General features: G+C 40.6%; 1 protein-coding gene across 2 annotated transcripts in view; it reads right to left on the bottom strand.

Moving 5' to 3' along the window:
* The window catches only part of ccny (cyclin Y), a 43,942-nt gene that overhangs the window by 11,299 nt on the left and 14,278 nt on the right, over positions 1-18,365 (bottom strand). Inside the window, exons 2-4 of one of the 2 annotated variants that reach the window (XM_085362621.1) lie at positions 3,094-3,168; positions 2,081-2,101; positions 602-636 (exon numbers count right to left, since the gene is read on the bottom strand). In XM_085362621.1, coding sequence (XP_085218747.1) covers positions 602-636; positions 2,081-2,101; positions 3,094-3,168 — 131 coding nt within the window. The remainder of the gene's footprint in view (positions 1-601; positions 637-2,080; positions 2,102-3,093; positions 3,169-18,365) is intronic. The other variant, XM_085362622.1, reaches the window with a different exon arrangement.

Raw genomic sequence — 18,365 nt, 5'->3', positions numbered from 1 at the left:
GTCTGTCAGCGTCTCACTTTGTTGCATGCAGGAATGGTATTTATGGTGGAGTGCATCTTTAGAGAAACATCAAAAACTTGATGAATAGCAAGTTCATCACCTTGAGTAATGACCTTTCTATTCATCGTCCATTCATTTCATTCAAAATTATTTTTAACTGGTGCACACTAAACAGGTTTATGACTTAAACAAGACGATGTTTTCTCATTTGGCCCTGCAGGAACTGATTAATGCAAATTTTGTTCAAACAAAAAAGCACATTTGCACATTTAGCTAGTCCTGTCTTTCAGGTCTCAGGGAGTGTGGACAAAGATGACCTGCACCATAACACCACGCTTCTTCTACATTTGTACTACATCTAAAGCTTTTTAAACACTAAGACTATAATTGGAGTCTGGAGTGTGGGATAAAAAAAAAAAAAAAAACGGGAGGAACAATGGAAACGGGTTTGGGTTACTTTGAGGGTCATTCGGAGGACTTTACCTTGTTCTCCGAAATGTGTGTTAACTTGCAAAAAATACAAGACATTAAAATTACTAACTGCACAGCAATCATAACAGCAAACGTATTACACACAGTGGCTAATGATTCAGTTACTTACGTGGTTGATGTAAAGGCTCTTCCGTTTTTCTCGAACTGAAAAAAAAGACGAGAGAGCGCTTCAAGAATCTTTGTGTGAGTGTAGTACACAACCCTCACAGACAGGGAGCAGCATATAACCAGGCTTCAGAGCTGCCCTATTAATATAGACTTTCCCCCTGTGTATAATTATTATAAACCACATATAGCAAAGCAAAGCAGCTTCAGCAAAAAACAGTTTTTACATTAAAAAACTGAGAAATTTCAAAGCCTGTGAGTATTTTCTCCCCTGCGATTGCACTGGCAAATGTGTGTTAATATGTGGGAATGAGTGTGACCTTATCAATTAATCCGTTCATCATTTAGACATACATGTCTTAATTCATGCTCAGTCATCCAGGTAAGGAAATCTTCAGACACTGAAGAATTCACTTGGATGAGTGATGAAACGTTTCTCCCACACTACGTCCACATGAACAGAATTAACTTCCTGTGATTGGACGTACATGAGTCCAAATTAAATCAGGCATAGTGACTGGTTTATTCAAGTGCAGCCAATCATCTGAGCTCATCTCTTTTCTTTTTCTTTCTGTTCATACAAATCTGGTATTTTGCTACCTTACTTCTGTTTAACGGATGTGATGATTTGTTGGTTCTATAAAGCAGAGCTTTATCGCAGTTACGGCACACGCAACAGTGCAGCAGCGCTGCGTGCGTGTCTGTGTGCATCAGTATATGTGCTCACTGTTGTAACAGAGCACGCAAAGGGAAAAGGGCTGCTAGCAAAGCAAACTGGAGCAGATGGAGAGCGCAGAGCACACAGAGACACCTTGTACGTCTCATCCCATACTGTCTGTGTCTTACCTCTCTGGCACAAAGGTGCACACACTCACACTGCAAAGCACGCTGAGCTTTTTCCACTGAGCAAATGTGTGTGTGTGTGTGTGTGTGTGTGTGTGTGTGTGTGTGTGTGTGTGTGTGTGTGTGTGTGTGTGTGTGTGTGTGTATTTAGCAAAGAACAGCAGTCTTTGACACCATCAAACAGCTGCACAGCTTAGTCAAAAAAAACAGTAACAAAAAAACCACAAACTTAACCACAGTGATTTCTGAATAGTCATGAAACATGTGACACAAATCACAGCTTTATACTCGAGGCTGATTTCTAACTTTATCAACCATTTACATATGAAAATTGAAATATCCAGTAATTAGAGGTGTGTCATTTTAGTAACTAAATTGCAATTTCTTTGGCCAAGGCTGTGCAGTCCTGTTCCTACATCTCATGGACGGACATGTGCAATGGAAGAAACGCACGCACGCACGCACGCACACAGACGATATCAGCAGCTAAGCAGCAGAGACAAGTCACCTGCTAACAGAGTACGAGGATACGATGCAGTTTGAGACCACACAGAGGGACTGTTCCCTTAAAGGGTCCAGCCCGAACACACAGTAAGCATAGTGTTACCTGCCTACCAAGCACAGACGTATACATGCTTACCTCTTTTGTTGGGCACAGCAACTGAAAAACAAATGTCCAAGTTGTCTCCATGTTTATGACACAGATACTCACAACAGGCATTATTATTAAGTGCGTCAGTAATTCATTTATAGCTGCTGGGAGTGATGAACACAGCAGCTCTCACATATGTTAGGACCACAATGCTGTGTATTGATATTTAATAACAGTATGAGAACAAAGGCCAGCAGACTTTCACATAAGAGCCTGACGATGCTAATACAACACTATCAGCACCTAACACCGGATCTATATAACAGCCTTCAGGCGACAGACTGCTCAGCTGAATCAAAAGCTTATCATCAAAGCAAAGAGATTATGTCTAAACTGGGAAATAATCTAAAAAGCTTCACATTTCAGTTGATAATAAGACATTCCTGTCATTCTAGAGGCACCCGACTGCTACAAGATCAATCTTTGTGCCTGCTAAGGAAGATCAAAACACCCCAGTGCGTCTTCAAAAATCTGACATGAAAGCAGACGGGACAGGGCTCCATCTAGAGCTTTTATGTTGGATAAAAGCTTGCTGGTCAGTGGTACTTGTGCTGATATCTGAAGTTCCACCTTCAATAAAAACAGCTTGCTATCTCAAAAAGTGGGCATATGCTACAGTCACCTCTTTGCTTGGTTGTCCATGATCCACCTGCAGTGGCTTTGCACCTACCACTGCACAGCTCACTGACTTTGCACAGAAACTCCAAGCATGTCCACAAGCTGCTTCCTCATTTTCAAACAAACCGGAAGACATTATCCTTTACCCACAAATGTAACCCTGCATTATGCTATCCTGGCTTCATCCAAGTAGATCAGGTGTACACCTAATGGTGCGTCACTGATTACGAAAACACATTTATTAAATTTAGCTCTTCTTCATTGTAGATTAATAACAATCATGACACTCCAAATACTCTTTTCCCTCATTTAAAAGTCAGTGAAGAAATTTCAGAGAGATCTGAGATTATTAAAATGTGACAAAAGAAGAGAGCACAACTCACCATCAGTTTGTGACTTGCTGAGGAAAATGGTGCTGGCGCGGGGATGATCTGAGGGATTGTACTCCATGGGAAGATCTAAATACAGAGGAAGGAAAACATAAGCCTCAAAGAAAAGCAGCATTTAAACTGATTCAAATGATTTAATCCCAAATGCAGCTGAAAAATAAATGCTGTCAGGAAAAACAAATTGTTTAAGCTGTTAGAGAACTTGTGATGTTCTTTTGATAAAACTATATTCAATATCATATAATCATCAGGATGACGGGTACAACTTAAACACGCTGCCGGATACAACCTTTAATTTTGAGGTTATAAATGTGGGACTGGCTTCACGAGTTAACCACCTCTCGTCTAATGGTCTGAGCTAAATGAAAAACATATCTGTCAGCTGACAGTTTGCTGCACCAGCGCTGTGTAAACGGTGGTTTGTAAATCAATGCACTAAGCAAACACAGCAGAAGGCTATAGATTTGTACTGAATCATCTTCTGTGCGCGCGCACACACACACACACACACACACACACACACACACACACACACACACACACACACCACCTAGAACCCAAAGATCTGAGAGGAGCTGGCAAGAAAAACTGCAATAAATGACGAGCACAATATCATTCAGCACTGTACAGCTGATAAAAATCAGCTGCTGAAACCTGCTTTGTACAACATTCATCCTTTGGGTATGACACTAAGTGCTTTGTACACTTATCCATCAGAGGGTGTCTGAATGTTTCAATGAGGCTTTTTTATACAAGGATCAAAAGAAACAGTCCTAACTCTGAAATATGCTTACTTGTTACATTTGTTTTAATGGAAAGTAGCCCAGGTATTTATTTCTGGCAACCCATTACAAATAATGTGTTTTAATAGAGGACATGATGGAAAATAATCTCAGGCTACTGGGAAATGTAAAAAAAAAAACGAAACAAAAACCAAAAGACACCGATAAACAGATGAGTAAAGTTGGCATTTAGAATACAACCTGATTTCATTTCTAATTTTTTATGTATTTGTACTTGATTTGCTTTTATGTGTTGCTGTAAATATACTGCCTTCCCTTGCCAGATGTGTCTGTTTAAATCCAGTAGCAGCTACAGAGCCTAGCATATGGCTGTTATGCACAGCTACTGAATGAATATATCAGTATCAATTTAGTGTCCTAGTTCCTTGTCCCAATTACATCCCATAGTCCCAGACATGCTGAAACGTGACATTTTACTGCTGAATTATAAACAGGAAATGTAGAATTCGGAGCCTGCAGACATAATAGTTTCTGTGGTTAGTGCAACAGAGAGCCACTGTTGTTTGAACAGCAGACTTTTATTTGATCTAAGGTTGATTTAATGGTGGAATTTTCTGGTGACCTGTAATATCCGGCACTAGCTTAGATGAAACCATTTGTTGACATGACTTCAGAATCTTTATTGTGCTCTGGTCTAGGTTAAACATTTACTCTCAAATGTTACAATAGCCTGAGGAAAAATTAATGATAATGTCACACTAACATTACATCGACACTGCCACGCATTAAACTCTGAACCAGAAAAGAAACAAAACTAAAATTCAATGCAAACTAGCAGCGTGGGGTGGTTAGCCAACGAGCGGCTTCCTGGCCTCCTGGATGATGTCAGTGCAACAGGAAGGGTCACAAAGAACCAACACCCAGACAGACAAACGCAGAGAAAGAGAAACTGATGTCAAGAGACAGGCAAAGAGTGAGAAGCTGATAATGAGAGAGGAAAGGGCAACGAGGGCAAGAGAGCAGAAAAATGAAGGGATGAAGATGACAGATTTGAAACATGATTGACAGAGAGAGAGAGAAACAGTAGTAGAGAAAATATAACGAGTGAAGGTGATGACAGGGGAAGCATTAGTGGAAAGAAAGTGAAAGGTGAGGGAGAAGAGTTTTGCTTGCAACCAGGGGTCTGTTCTTCGTACCTCGCTTACTACATCCAAGATCAAATCATCGCGCCAACTTTGAGCTCGCTATTCCGGTTCTCCGAACACACCTGTTGTTGACGATTAGTATAGCTGGATGAAGTAATGTGAGATCACTGGGTGGCATAACAGGGGCTACGCATCGATAGTAGAAACACTGATCGGCAACCCTTTGATTGGTCGGCGAAAATGTCGAAGGAGCGCGCTCAGTATTTTTCGGCAGCAGAGCAAGAACTCTTGATTGAGGATTTCAGGAGTTTCAGAGTTTAATTAAAACGCAAGGGAACACTGCAAAGGCTGCAAACGCAAGGAGAGAGGGCTGGCAGAAAGTTGCTGACAAATCAAACTCGTAAGTAATTTAATAATTACTTAATTTATAATGGATTGGATTTATATAGCGCTTTTCAAGGTACCCAAAGCGCTTTACAATACCACTATTCATTCACTCTCACATTCACACACTGGTGGAGGCAGCTACAGTTGTAGCCACAGCTGCCCTGGGGCAGACTGACAGAAGCGAGGCTGCCATATCGCGCCATCGGCCCCTCTGGCCAACACCAGTAGGCGGTAGGGTAAATTTATTATATTACACTATATTATATTATATTATATTATATTATATTATATTATATCCTCTTTCACATTAGAGCCACAACAGGACCCACTAGAACATGGGAACAAGTAAAAGTGGAATATAAGAATATTCTACAGAATGGTAATATTTATCACTTATATTGCTTTTAGTCTCTTGAAAAGAGACCCTGAAATAATCTGTTTGTTTATAACAGCAACCAAGAAAAGGGCAGAGCAAAAAAAGACAGGTGGTGGTCCTGCACCCCCTCGTCAACAAGTTGGTTAAGTAAATAATATCCTCACGGGAAAATCGATATCTCTCTATGAGCACACTGTCGCGCTGAGCTAAAGGATCCTGTCTATCCCGCAATATACGCTGGATTCTGAGGACTCTCCTTATCAATCTTGCACCTTCCGCAATGGGCTGCTCGCGTATACGGACAGGACATGGCTGCGACAGGCTTCCCAAATCCACCTTCGCTTTTATAGCCGTGGTCTCTCATCTTGATTACACGAAGTAATTTACTATTACTACTCTGAAATATGAATTACATCTGAAATAATCAAATACATGAAATAGAATGTTAATAGTACATTTCCCTTTTTTTTGGGAAATGACCTGTATGTATCTGTATGAAATCAATAAAAGAATCAAGTACTGCATTATCTTTAGTTATATTGATAATATTTATTTATGGACAAACAGTGGTAAAATATCGCTGTTGCTTTTGTATAAATGAAGCGGACATACCTGGGTGGCCGCGATCTAATCCTGTTTACATAAAGTAATCCTGCTCCCGAGCAGGTTTACGCTTACGGATCTGTTGCTATGACAGCAAGTCCCGGATGAGCTTCGGAGAACCGAACGATCCAAGATCACGCGAAATCGTCAACAATCAAATCCAGCTAACCTACTTAGCCAGGTACGAAGAACGGACCCCAGATCTCGCTGAGTCTTGTTGGTGTAAAGCTTTGGTTTAGTGTGCCATTAAAAACACCATGCAGTGATAAGTACAGCTGAGATCACAGAGGCTCTCTGCACAGCAGCTTACACATGCAAGCCGCTGCTATTGTCTACAAACTCTTTTGAACTTTGTGTTGGAGAGCCACTTAAAGAGCCTCAAAGGACACACACACACACACACACTTATATATACACACATTCATACATATATGTGTATATACACACACACACACACACACACACACACACACCACCATGATGTAGGAGGTAGTGACAAGCGATGCTGAATAAAAGATGGGTGTGTGGGAAGAAGCAGCACTGGAGGAGAACTTAAGGTAGGTTAATGATGATGCACAGTGTCTGAACGTTAGTGATGGAGAAAGTAAGCATGGAAATCACAGCTTAATGACACAGTATGATCGTGACAAAATGCCCAAATGCTCTAAATCTCTGTAGATTTAGATTTAATTTGTGGCGAGGGTCATACACCATTTCTTTTATAAATTATTACATAATGCAATTTATAAATATCTCCCCTGGAAACATTTTATTTGCCATCTACTTTGTGATGGATAGCCATGCAATATATTCAGCTGCCTCATACTGCAGATAAACTCAAAGCAGCACTATCAAGTACTCCAGTGAGCATGCCCTGGAAGGGAAAACATACAGGAAGGCATAGAGCTTGCTGGTCAGCAGTGGTTGAACATTCAAACTAAGAGTGCAACACAAACTGGAAACAGAGACCATTCACCTTTAAAACAAAAGGTGTGACTATTACATGGTGTTGGTTTTAGATGTAAGGCACAAGGTTTACCCAATGAAACCCATCACTATTATTTCCTTTGGTGAACGACAGATGATAGGGGGTCACGAACCTGTCTTTAGGCCTGTGCAGCCGACAGTTGTTTGCTATTCTGCAGGTGCCTATGTAGATCGCAGATTTATTAACCTGTGATGCATCATTTGTACTCATTGATAATTGCATACCTGCTAGGCATGCAACAATTACTTGTACTTTGTACTTGCACTTTTTATATTTCTGCTGTATAGAACTTTGGTCAGGCATGTGTTGTTTAATAAGTGCTATATAAATAAATTATGGCCTCAAATTTAAAAAAAAGTTTAGTTGGAATCCACCCACTTTGTGTTGCCAGCACTTATTTAAGTTGTCTCTGTTTTAATAATGTGTCAGTTCAAGCCTTTCCTCTCTAATTAGCTGTTGTGATTCAGGGTATATGACATTTTCTGTTGTTTCTGTTTTTGTTTGTATTTTGCAGCTGTTTCCTTTGCCCTCATTCACTTGCTAAGCCTCATTACCAGGAGTCACGAAGGAGGAAATCTCATAGGTCCAGTTAGTGTATGAACATTTGGCACCATTTTTTTAAGGATGGATCACAGTGGAAGCAATATAATATCACACACTTTGATCATCTAAAACACCTCAGTTACTGAAGTTATGCGTGCTGCAGTAAGAGGTGTTGTTTTTGTTTTTTAAAAAAAGAAGGAAAAAAAAATCAGAGCCAGGGTGTGTCCCCCTCAATGTGTGGTCATTGACCCCTGGCGTGAGTCCACCCTATTTAAGTTCTCTCCCCCCATTTCTCCAACCTGGGGGAGACAAAAGCAACCCGGCTTCCTGCGTTTCAGGAAGTTGAGAGGAAATGAAGCAAGGGGGTGGCGGTTACTCATTGTTAGCAATGCAGCTGAACAAAGAATGGTGAGAAGGTCAGCGTGTGGATTTAAGCCATGCATGTATGAAGCTATACCCTTACATTGTACAGAATACTGATGGAACACAACTAACATGGAAAGATGAACACAAGAAGAAAAAGGGCACCAACAAAGTCGCGCCTACTGCCCCTCCCATTTCCCATTTGATAACTGAATACACTTCTACAAGTTAAAGTGTGGTCATATTAGTATATGACTGGCTGATTTTATGCTACATACCTACTGGATATAGTATTGACTCTGAGAAATAAAGTTTCCATAGTCTAGCACGTATAGTAAATTAAAGCTGTCTTATTATATTGTCTATCATATATTAATACCTGTATGAATTTTTATAAAAGCATCATATAATGATATCAATGATATCATGCACAACAATCAAAACTGTCTAAACATGCTGACAGTGAGAGCCACATGTCGGCCACCAAAGACAATTTAACAAGAGAGCTATTTCAATAACTTCTATAAAAGCACAAATCTTTGCAAAATATACAAGAAAACTGTTCTGCTAAAGTCAGAAACAACAAACTTGTTCACTTGAGGCAAAAAAACCCAGCTTTGAGTATAACCAAGGTATTACCATACGTGAGGTGGAGATGGATGGTGGAGAAACAAATGACTCAACCAAGCATCACTGGAGGACTCGCTAGTTGTACTCGACATGACAGGAAGAACAAATGATGGATAATTTGGAATTACTGATTTGGTTACATGGTGGAAAATCAGAAGCCTGACCCAAGAAAGAGCAGAGTTCCAAGATAAGTTACTTTAGTTATTACTTAGGGAAAACACTGCATAGGCTACTTTTGTGATTACAGTTGACTTATGCTGTCTAATTGGTATTCATAGTTTTCAATCGTGTGACCATTCACTGCCACTCAGCAAAACTACTAGTCTGTCAAAGCGGCTAGTAGTGGAGAGTCTTTAGTACTTCAGGAAAAAGAGGGATTTTTTTGTTTGCTTGGTTTTCCTCCCTGTCTTGAGCAAAGACTACTTTAATCATCATTTAATCTTGATGCGTAAATAACGCTGCTGTGGGAGGTGAAGAACAAGAAATTGTTCATTGTTAAAGCAAAAGTAAGTGTTACCAGTCTAGCTTAAACAAACTACCAAACGTAAATGTTATATTTTGTTTACTTGGGAGGGGGTTAATTTAAAGACCATAACACATGCGCTTTCTTTTAATAATAAAATAAATACTCACTAATTCAAGGCTGTGCTAATAAACTGATCAGGAAGGCTAGCTCTGTGGTCGGCATGAAGCTGGACACTCTGGTGACAGTGGCAGAGAAAAGGACATTAAAGAAACTGATGGACATTATGAACAATGCTGGGCATCCTCTGCACACGGCCATAAACAATCAGAAGAGTCTGTTCAGTGACAGGTTGCTTCTCCCCAAGACAAGAACTAACAGACTTAAAAACTCCTTTGTCCCACACGCCATCAGACTGTTTAACTCCTCTCTGGAGGCGAGAGGGAGGGGAAACAGGAGGACAAAGGAGGGGGGAACAACTAAGCTGTAGTGCCTCTTCACCTCACTGTACAATACCTTGTGCAATACTTTTTGTAAATAGTCAACAGTGCAATAGACTCAATACTTGAAATGTGCAATTCACTTGTATTTTTATTTTTTATTCCTATTTATTCTATTTATCCCCTTTGTATATTTTATTTATATTTGTCTCTGTATTTATATATGTGTGTGTGTGTGTGTATATATATATATATATATATAACAATTCTGTAACTGTAACTTCGGTCGTTGCTGTGCTTTTTGGAAGTCGAATTTCCCAGAGGAACCCACCCGAGGGATTAATAAAGTTCTATCTTACCTTATCTTATCTTCCTCTTAATTCGGAACCAAATTTATTGTTTTGCAGGATATTCAGAATGTTTTTATGCCGTGAGCAAGATGATCTGTATATACTGTGCACTAGTACACTATTCTCACTACATGCTCCCCAGAGTGGTCACGAGGAAGGCTCCATCCCCTTTGCTGGTTTTTGGTTGCCCAGCTCCAGATGGTGCAGCGTGGTACAGACCAGAGAAGACACAGTGTCAAAAAGAATCCAAATGATGAACTGAATGATGATGACTGCAGCATAAATAACAGTTTGTGAATTGAAGGAAACCACTTGACTCCTACTTTGTGGGGTGGCTGTAGCTCAGGAGGTAGAGCAGGTCACCCACTGATCGGAAGCAGTGGCGTGTCTAGAAAATTTTTGTTGGGGGGGCCAGGTAGGGGCACAGATTTGGAGAAGGGTGGCAGATGTAATTGGCAGATAATGTTAAAAACAATTCTATTAACCATAATTCAATAACCCTGTAAACCTAATAACCGAATGCGCTTTTAACTCTTATTAGAATGAGATTTTAACCACTACGGTGCAAAGTTTTTAGATACTGCGTTGCTAAAGGACAAGAGATACAATCAGTGTTTTGTCAGTGTTTACTCAGCATTCAAGGACAGCAATATTTGCATAGTATTTTTACTGACATATAGTACACATATGTTTTGGGAAAAAACATTTTTTAATATTAAAATATGAACATTTGTAACAAACAATTGACAAATTAGCCAATGCAAAACTTTATCTGCCTGTTAAAAAAAGAAAATAATCTTCTCACAAACTGGTGTTTGATTTTGAAACAGGAAAAAAGTGGGGAAACAACTGAAAAGACTAACATTTGAATAAAACCTAAAGGCAAGTAAATACTTTCTATGCTGCCTTATGGTAAACTTTGGTAATATTGATAAAGAACAACACTGGCTGATGATGAAATCCAGTCAGCTGGCATGGTGACACTGCCAGTATTAACCTGCAGGGCTGGACTGGGACAGAAAATCGGGCATTTTGACTAGAGACCGGCCCCCCAGGTATTAAAGCCATAAAGCCTTTGACTGAAAACAAATGCTGTTGTGACAGTGATGTACAGTCTTGTTGGTATATGTATGATTTCTATACATTTTACGTCAGATAAAAACTTTGGTTGTAAGATTTAGATAATTATTTAATAAAAGCTAGATATTTAAATTGAGAATAAGAAAGAAAAGTATTTCTTTGTGCCCCACCTTTCCCTGTTAATGCCCTACCTGCCCCCTGGCAACACTTTGCTAGACCTGCCCCTGCACAGTTACCAGCTGTCAGCTGCTTAGAAAAGGATGCTGGTGTTATTTGTCTCTCAGAAACAGTTCATAACTTCCCTTCAACTCATTCATGTCACCTAAAAGGTAAACCTGTTTCTCCATCACAGCTCTGATGATTCAGTAAGGACATCTCCTGGTTTCATCTTCATGTTTCCCTCTCACCACATATCCAAACCGACATCATGACCAGCAGCTTTACAGCTGTGGCTCCAGCAAACATCAGCTGATACTAGAAATTAATATTAAATACATTCTAACAACAGCTGATCAAGCTTAAACGTGCTGCTGTTGTTTAGCGCGACATCTGCTGGTTTCCTCTTTCTGGCACAAAGTGGGCGATAAATAAACAAGAGAGACGATCAGCTGATCATTGATCAGTTTCATGATTGAAGTAGCAACAGGAGAGGGAGGGGGGAGAATGAGAGAAGAAGAGGCAGCTGTGCAGCGTAAACACAGAATAACTCCAGCTTTGTGTCTTTTTCCATTCTAGCTAAAGTTCGGGACAAACTGCGTCTCTTCTCAGCTCAATACGAAACGTGTAATATTTTCTCTGATTGAGGGACCATTCCATTTTTTTAAGGAGCCGTTGGCAACTCTACTAACTAACCTTATGAATAAAATAAAGTTCACTATCAGTAACATCATAGCACCCACCCACCTAAAAACTCCATCAAGCTGGCTAGAACGCAGTATGAGTTATTGCAACTGAGGGTAAAAAGTCAGCACAACGAAAATAAACTCCACCTAAACTTGGTTCATATCTGACCCAGATAGACTGCAGCTCATAACTTCTTACCTGAAGTTCAGTTCACCTGACACTCGGACTGGCGGCTGCCTCGGGGCTCTCCTCCTGCCTCCCCTTCCCTCATCCACCTGCTGGCCTCTGTGGAAGCCCCGCCATAGCCACCACCAAACAACTGAGTCATTTTTACACATCGACCTGCATCTGGCCAATCCACCACCTCTCATTGTTCATGCCATTACAAAAAAAAATAAAAAATAAGTCACCGGGCACATGCCCGGTATGCCCGATGGCCAGTCCAGCTATGTTAACCTGCAACCAAATCTGCAGCTCCATACAGCAATGTTACGACTTAGATTATATCTTATAACTCATAACTCTTATGTTAGCTGCCCTCAGTAGCATACTGTCAGAAATATTCGAGGGCTGCAATAATTCTTTAAGTGTTATTTTTTCCTTGGTATTCTAATTTCACCGAAGTTTACTAAACTCAACAAACTTAATATTACTTACCGGGACATTTATTTCAACGATCATTAAAAATGACTGAGCCGATTATTAGCCCCTCCCTCGTGCTTTACTCTCGTGCTGCTCCGTGTGGCAAATCAAGCGCACCTCTCTGCATTTCGAACACGTGTCACAACAATTAAGAGCAGCGGTCTCCAACCTTTTTTGCGCCACGGACCGGTTTATGCCCGACAATATTTTCATGGACCGGCCTTTAAGGTGTCGCGGATAAATACAACAAAATAAAACTAGTACCGGTACCGAAAAAAAGAAAATTTATTCATAACACACCTGAAAATACCAAGGAAAACCGAGTAAACGATAAAAACGATAACAAAATAACGCTGAAAACCGATAAAAACCCTGAAAACTATACATTTCACGAGAGCCTCAACTCTCGCGGCCCGGTACCAAATGACTCACGGACCAGTACCGGTCCGAGGCCCGGGGGTTGGGGACCGCTGATTAAGAGGACCCGAGGGAAGTTCGGAAAGCTAAGCAGAAGTTATTTGGAGAGGAGAGTGACTGCCGTTGGTTGAAAAGAGAGGTAAAAAAACTTCAGTGGTGTGGAAACATTATGGGTTCGCGGAGTCAGACGTGGATCAAGTAGACACAGTGTGTAAACTTTGCTACGGTGTCGTAGCTGCACCACAGAGCAACACTGCAAAGTTCACTAAACATAGATGTTTACATTTTTCATTTATTTTTTATATTGCAAACATTTGCACTGTTATCAGTATTTGCACACTATTTTATATTATTTTTTGACAATCTTTAAAGTCATTATTCAATACATTGTTATTGTTAAATAAATATAGTCAAATAATCGAGATCTCAATTTCAGTGAAAATAATTGTGATTATCATTTTTGCCATAATCGAGCAGCCCTACTAGAAAGCACTCAGTATAGAGGTAGTGCTTGTGAGAATGGGTGTGACTGGGTGAATGTGGCGTGTTGTATACAGCACTTTGAGTACTCCGGGAGAGTAGAAAAGCGCTAGATAAGAATCAGTCCATTTACTCCTGTTTAACCTTAATTTACGTCAATTTACGTAACCTTAATTTTAAGCGATGTTTGCAAAGGCATCCGCGAGCTACCATGCCTGACTTTGCCCTGATAACAGAGAGATGGAGAAATCCACGAGGAGGACAGACTTACTCACACATTCACTGGACGCAGTTAGTGAATAAAGGCTTTGACGGCACATCTTAACAACACTCCTATTTTGATAAGAAAACACTGCAGACTGCAGAGAAGACATGGACTGTACGTTGTCATGAGCTCCGTTGTGGTTTTAATCTGCACCTTTGAGAAAGCATGTTATCTGTTTTGTAACATTTGGAACCCTATCAGCCTATGATACGGCAATTGTGTACTTTTAGCTCTACACTACAGGAGATAAGCTGAACAGGTCAGAGTTACAGCTGCTTTATTTTCTTTTTCTTTTCCTTTCTTTTTAAGGGAACTATCTAACTAGTGTTATCCCATCTTGACACAGTTCAGTGTCTATCATGGTTACCATCAGGAATTCCTCCAAACAAACTACAATTTACTATTTAAACACTTGACACACACTGAAAATTGTTTGGTTTAATATGCAGTTACATTTCTGGGCATCAAATTGGCCAACTCTAATATTAAAAAATTGAGGTTAGAGGGTCATGAGGGTGACTAAATGGCTGAAAATCCAAGTGAATGAATAACTAATGATGAACCCATATTTTTAATTTTACCACACACACACACGCACACACACGCACGCACACACACACACGCACACAAACCCTCAGCAGTGCCATCGCAGCGCTTTCTAACAGCTTAAATCACCCCTCAGCCTGTATCATCGATCCCCGACAGCTACCAACCTCTGTGCAGTGATGCAGACTCATCAAAGTAAAAAGAGCTGAGCTTTTATCAAAGAAAAGCCAACAGGGACAAGAAGATGAAGCAGGAAGAGTTGGGAAAATTGCACCAGAACACACCAGAAAACAGCTCTCATTTGCATGATTACAGAAAGAAAATCAATTAAAAAAAGGCTTGTAAACACGCGTCTACTCCAAGATGAGACATGTGTATACAATGTTACAAGCATTTAAAAGCGGTCAGCAGTAAGTCAAAGCTGCAGTGGCCTGATGATAAATGTAGGAAGTGTTGCCCAGCCACATGAGTGAATTACTTTGTGGAAAACAAATGCTAAGAAACAGGCTTCTTATTTCTCTTGCATGACTGTGTGAGAGTGTTAGAGAACAGTGTGTCAAGCCAGTCAAGAAGCAGTGAAAAGTATTGCTAAGCAGAATAAAAATAAACTGAGAGAAGAGAAGTGCCAAGAAAGTTGTTAAAATGATGAATTTGATGAGTTTTCACATTTAATGAGTTTAGTGCATATCTCCATTGGATTAAGAGCCCATAGCTAAACAGCAAACTGCTTTGTCAAACATAGACACAGATGTACTACAGATGTAGCTACATGCTAATGCTATCATGCAGATGCAGTTTTACCAAGCTCGTCGTCCGAGTTGAGCTTGTTAGCATGCTGGAAGATGCAGATTAGAACTCAACGCAGGGGCAGATGAGGCTGATAGGATTGTCATTAGTTTAATAGGAACTTGTTTATGAAGCATTGGTTAAAATGATATGTAATGTACCATTGGGTTCATAGTGAATAGATTAGCAAAATGTTACAGGCTGTGGAGGAGCGGTCAAGAATGTCACCAAATACCATCACAGTCAATATTGACAATTGTCAACAAGAAATCGAAGTTAAAGCAACAATAACCGCCATGTCACAAGGACTTTATACTGAGGAGCTGGCAGGTTAAAGATCATTTAACAGCATTTAATGTTGGGGTTGTTCTCACATACGGCTCAGGCAGGTAATGCCTAATTCATGGCACTGGATTTCTAAATATGGCTATGAATACAGTGCCAGCTATACAAAAAAAAAAAAAAAAAAACATACCTCAAGTCTGTCTACAGATCTACATCCTGCCTTGTGGCGTTAATACATCCTGGACTGACTAACAGGAGTTAAAAGACCTTGTAAGGAATTACAAAGAAACAGAGCCTTGGAGCTCCAAGTTTGAAGACTCCATTAAGGCTGAAAGTGTACCGACATACAGATGTAGAGCGCTGCCGTTGAAGAATGGTTGTAATTAGTAAAAGCTTAAATGAAACAACCCAGGGAAGGAACAAAGAAATTGAAAAAGTGTTCCTAAAAAAAGACAACAGCACTGCAAACTCTGCAGCAAAAGTCCCAGTTTCTTTGAAAATCGCTCAATAGACGCTAGAAAGCATTTTAAATATACCAAGGACTGCAGAGACAGACAGATGGAGATTGAAACAAATATCGCAGAGGCAAAGAGCGGGTGGCTACACTCCAAATTGTTATCGACATTGCATTTAGGACGGCAAGTGACTCATATTTTCCCAGACACTCAAATCTAACAATCACATTTAATGCAATGGCAAAGCAACATCAGCTGTTTTCTGCCTATGTGTTAATTAAGAACAGGAATAAAAGCTGGAGAATCTTTGATTACATCAACATTCTGTTAAAACACTGCTGCCTACGTGATGAATAAAAGCCGTTTTTGAGCAACCCAAGCTGCTAAAGCTGCTAAAATTGCATGAAATGCTGCCAGGTGTGACTCAAACTCACATGCTCTGCCCTTTAGTTAAAAATGTAATCACAGAGATGCAATCCCCATGTCGATCACTTTCCTGCGTTGTTGTTCAATAATCAGAGAAATGTAGTTATTTAATGGCATGCTGTCATATTACACATCTAATACAGAATTTACAACCACAAGCTTCACATTTTCTAAGATGACCTGGCATTTTTCCACCCAACCTCAAAGACTGTGTGGAAAGTGGGAGATTTATTTTTATTTTTCAATGTGTTTGTTCTGTGTGTATGTAAAAGGAATAACAAGTGAGATATACAAGCACATGAGGGATATTAGGGGCTGAAGGGAACAATGGGCAGGGAGGGGACTCATTTACTCTGCACCCAGCTGAGCACTATAAACCCACCCTCCCTCTTTCTTTCCCCTCCCAACCTTTGCATCCTCTGCTCGCTGTAACTAGGCAACACTAGCTTGAAACGATTCGGATGGTAGAGGCAGGCCCATCAAAGGCAAAGACAGACAGGCGGGCTTGCTGCCTTTTTCTTCCCTTCCTGTCTTTCTCTTTGCCTTTACCACCTGCTTATACTGTACTAATTGCTGCAGACCATTACACTGCTTGCTGATGCGGTAATACAGTGCAACACAGGATGAAATCCGCAGTATGAGATCCACAGCATCGTCTTTAAGTGCAATGCAAAACTTCATATGCCTGCTGCATCCACAGAAAAACAGCAATTGGATCTCATCTCAGAAGTTCAGTTTAACTAGGTGTTTTGGGGAAGTCAGGCACTGGTCTGAAGACAGTGTCTGGGTTGAAAGCAGCAGTTGATAAAACAGTAGGAAAGAAAATCAAGCGCACAGGGCTGACAGCAAAGAACTGACAAATAAGGAAATAGAAACAATAGTTGAGGATTAAAATAATCTTTATAAGCACACACACGCACACACACAGATCAGAGGTGTGGCTGTACTGAAGCACCATCTCTGCTGACACATAGGACAGATATGGCCAATTAGTGGTAACAGGATTGAAGCAGTCTAAATAAACAGCAGTCTGGGGGGACATAATGCAGATTTGAAAAAGCAATCCAAGCTAAAGTTTCTCTCTCGGTATAGACAAACTAGGAAAAACTATCTGAATGGACAATCCGGTAAATATGATACTGCACTGTAATGCTAGTGGGGTTCTAAGTATATATGTCAATTTAAGAACAAGGAATTAAAACAGTGGAAGGAAACTACTGAGCAGCTAGTACTTATCTTGCTCTTTTATTCTAAAAGCACAATGACGCTGATTTGAGATGTAACAATAGTGTGGATATGCTTTTGGCCTGTGTTTGCTGGACCTGTGAAAGCTGCTCAAGTGTGATGCATTAGCCCTGCCGCTCTATGCTCCTCAACTAATCCAAGCCACTCTCTCCCTCTCTCTGTGAGCTTTATCTAGTGTCAAGCTGTGGAAGGAGCCGGGGATGACAGGAAAGCCATCTGTGCCAAGCTCCATCACACTCTGCCCGTGCTGACATTTCCACAACGCGCATGCACGCTGGAACATGTTGGAATCAAAATCCACACATACCCACGTACGACATTTGTACACAAGCATGCAACCAAAACAAACACAGCAGAGTAACTATGGCTTTCCAGTGATGCACAAAGTTAGTGGTAAACACTCGCATGTGTAGCGTGACAGGGAACCATGAACTGAAGAAGCAGTTTAGAAAATGGGCGATGAAATAAATGATAGGCAAAAATGAAAATGAGCCGACGTCAAATTAGCTGAACCACCCCACTGCAATGACCCATAACTCGCATCTGAGTGGTATATTGTCGACTGTGGTGCCTGTCAGGTGTTGGCGACATGTTGGCAGCCAAGCTCGGTTTCCAAAAGCCAATCAGCAGCATGTAATTACCTCCACACCTGCTCACACCGTAACCAACAACTCCACTGGTCCCATCTGATGATGTGATGGCTGCGAGCGCAGCTTATCTGGGCAAATCAGCCCCGATGCCACGAGGGTCACCACAATCAACAAC

The sequence above is a fragment of the Diplotaxodon limnothrissa genome, linkage group LG9 (assembly GCF_057381915.1).
Source record: "Diplotaxodon limnothrissa isolate DT_005_m linkage group LG9, D_limnothrissa_male_GT1.1, whole genome shotgun sequence".
In the NCBI taxonomy this organism is placed as follows: domain Eukaryota; kingdom Metazoa; phylum Chordata; class Actinopteri; order Cichliformes; family Cichlidae; genus Diplotaxodon; species Diplotaxodon limnothrissa.
Note: the sequence above shows the minus strand (reverse complement) of the source record. Positions and strands in the feature narration are given on the sequence as shown.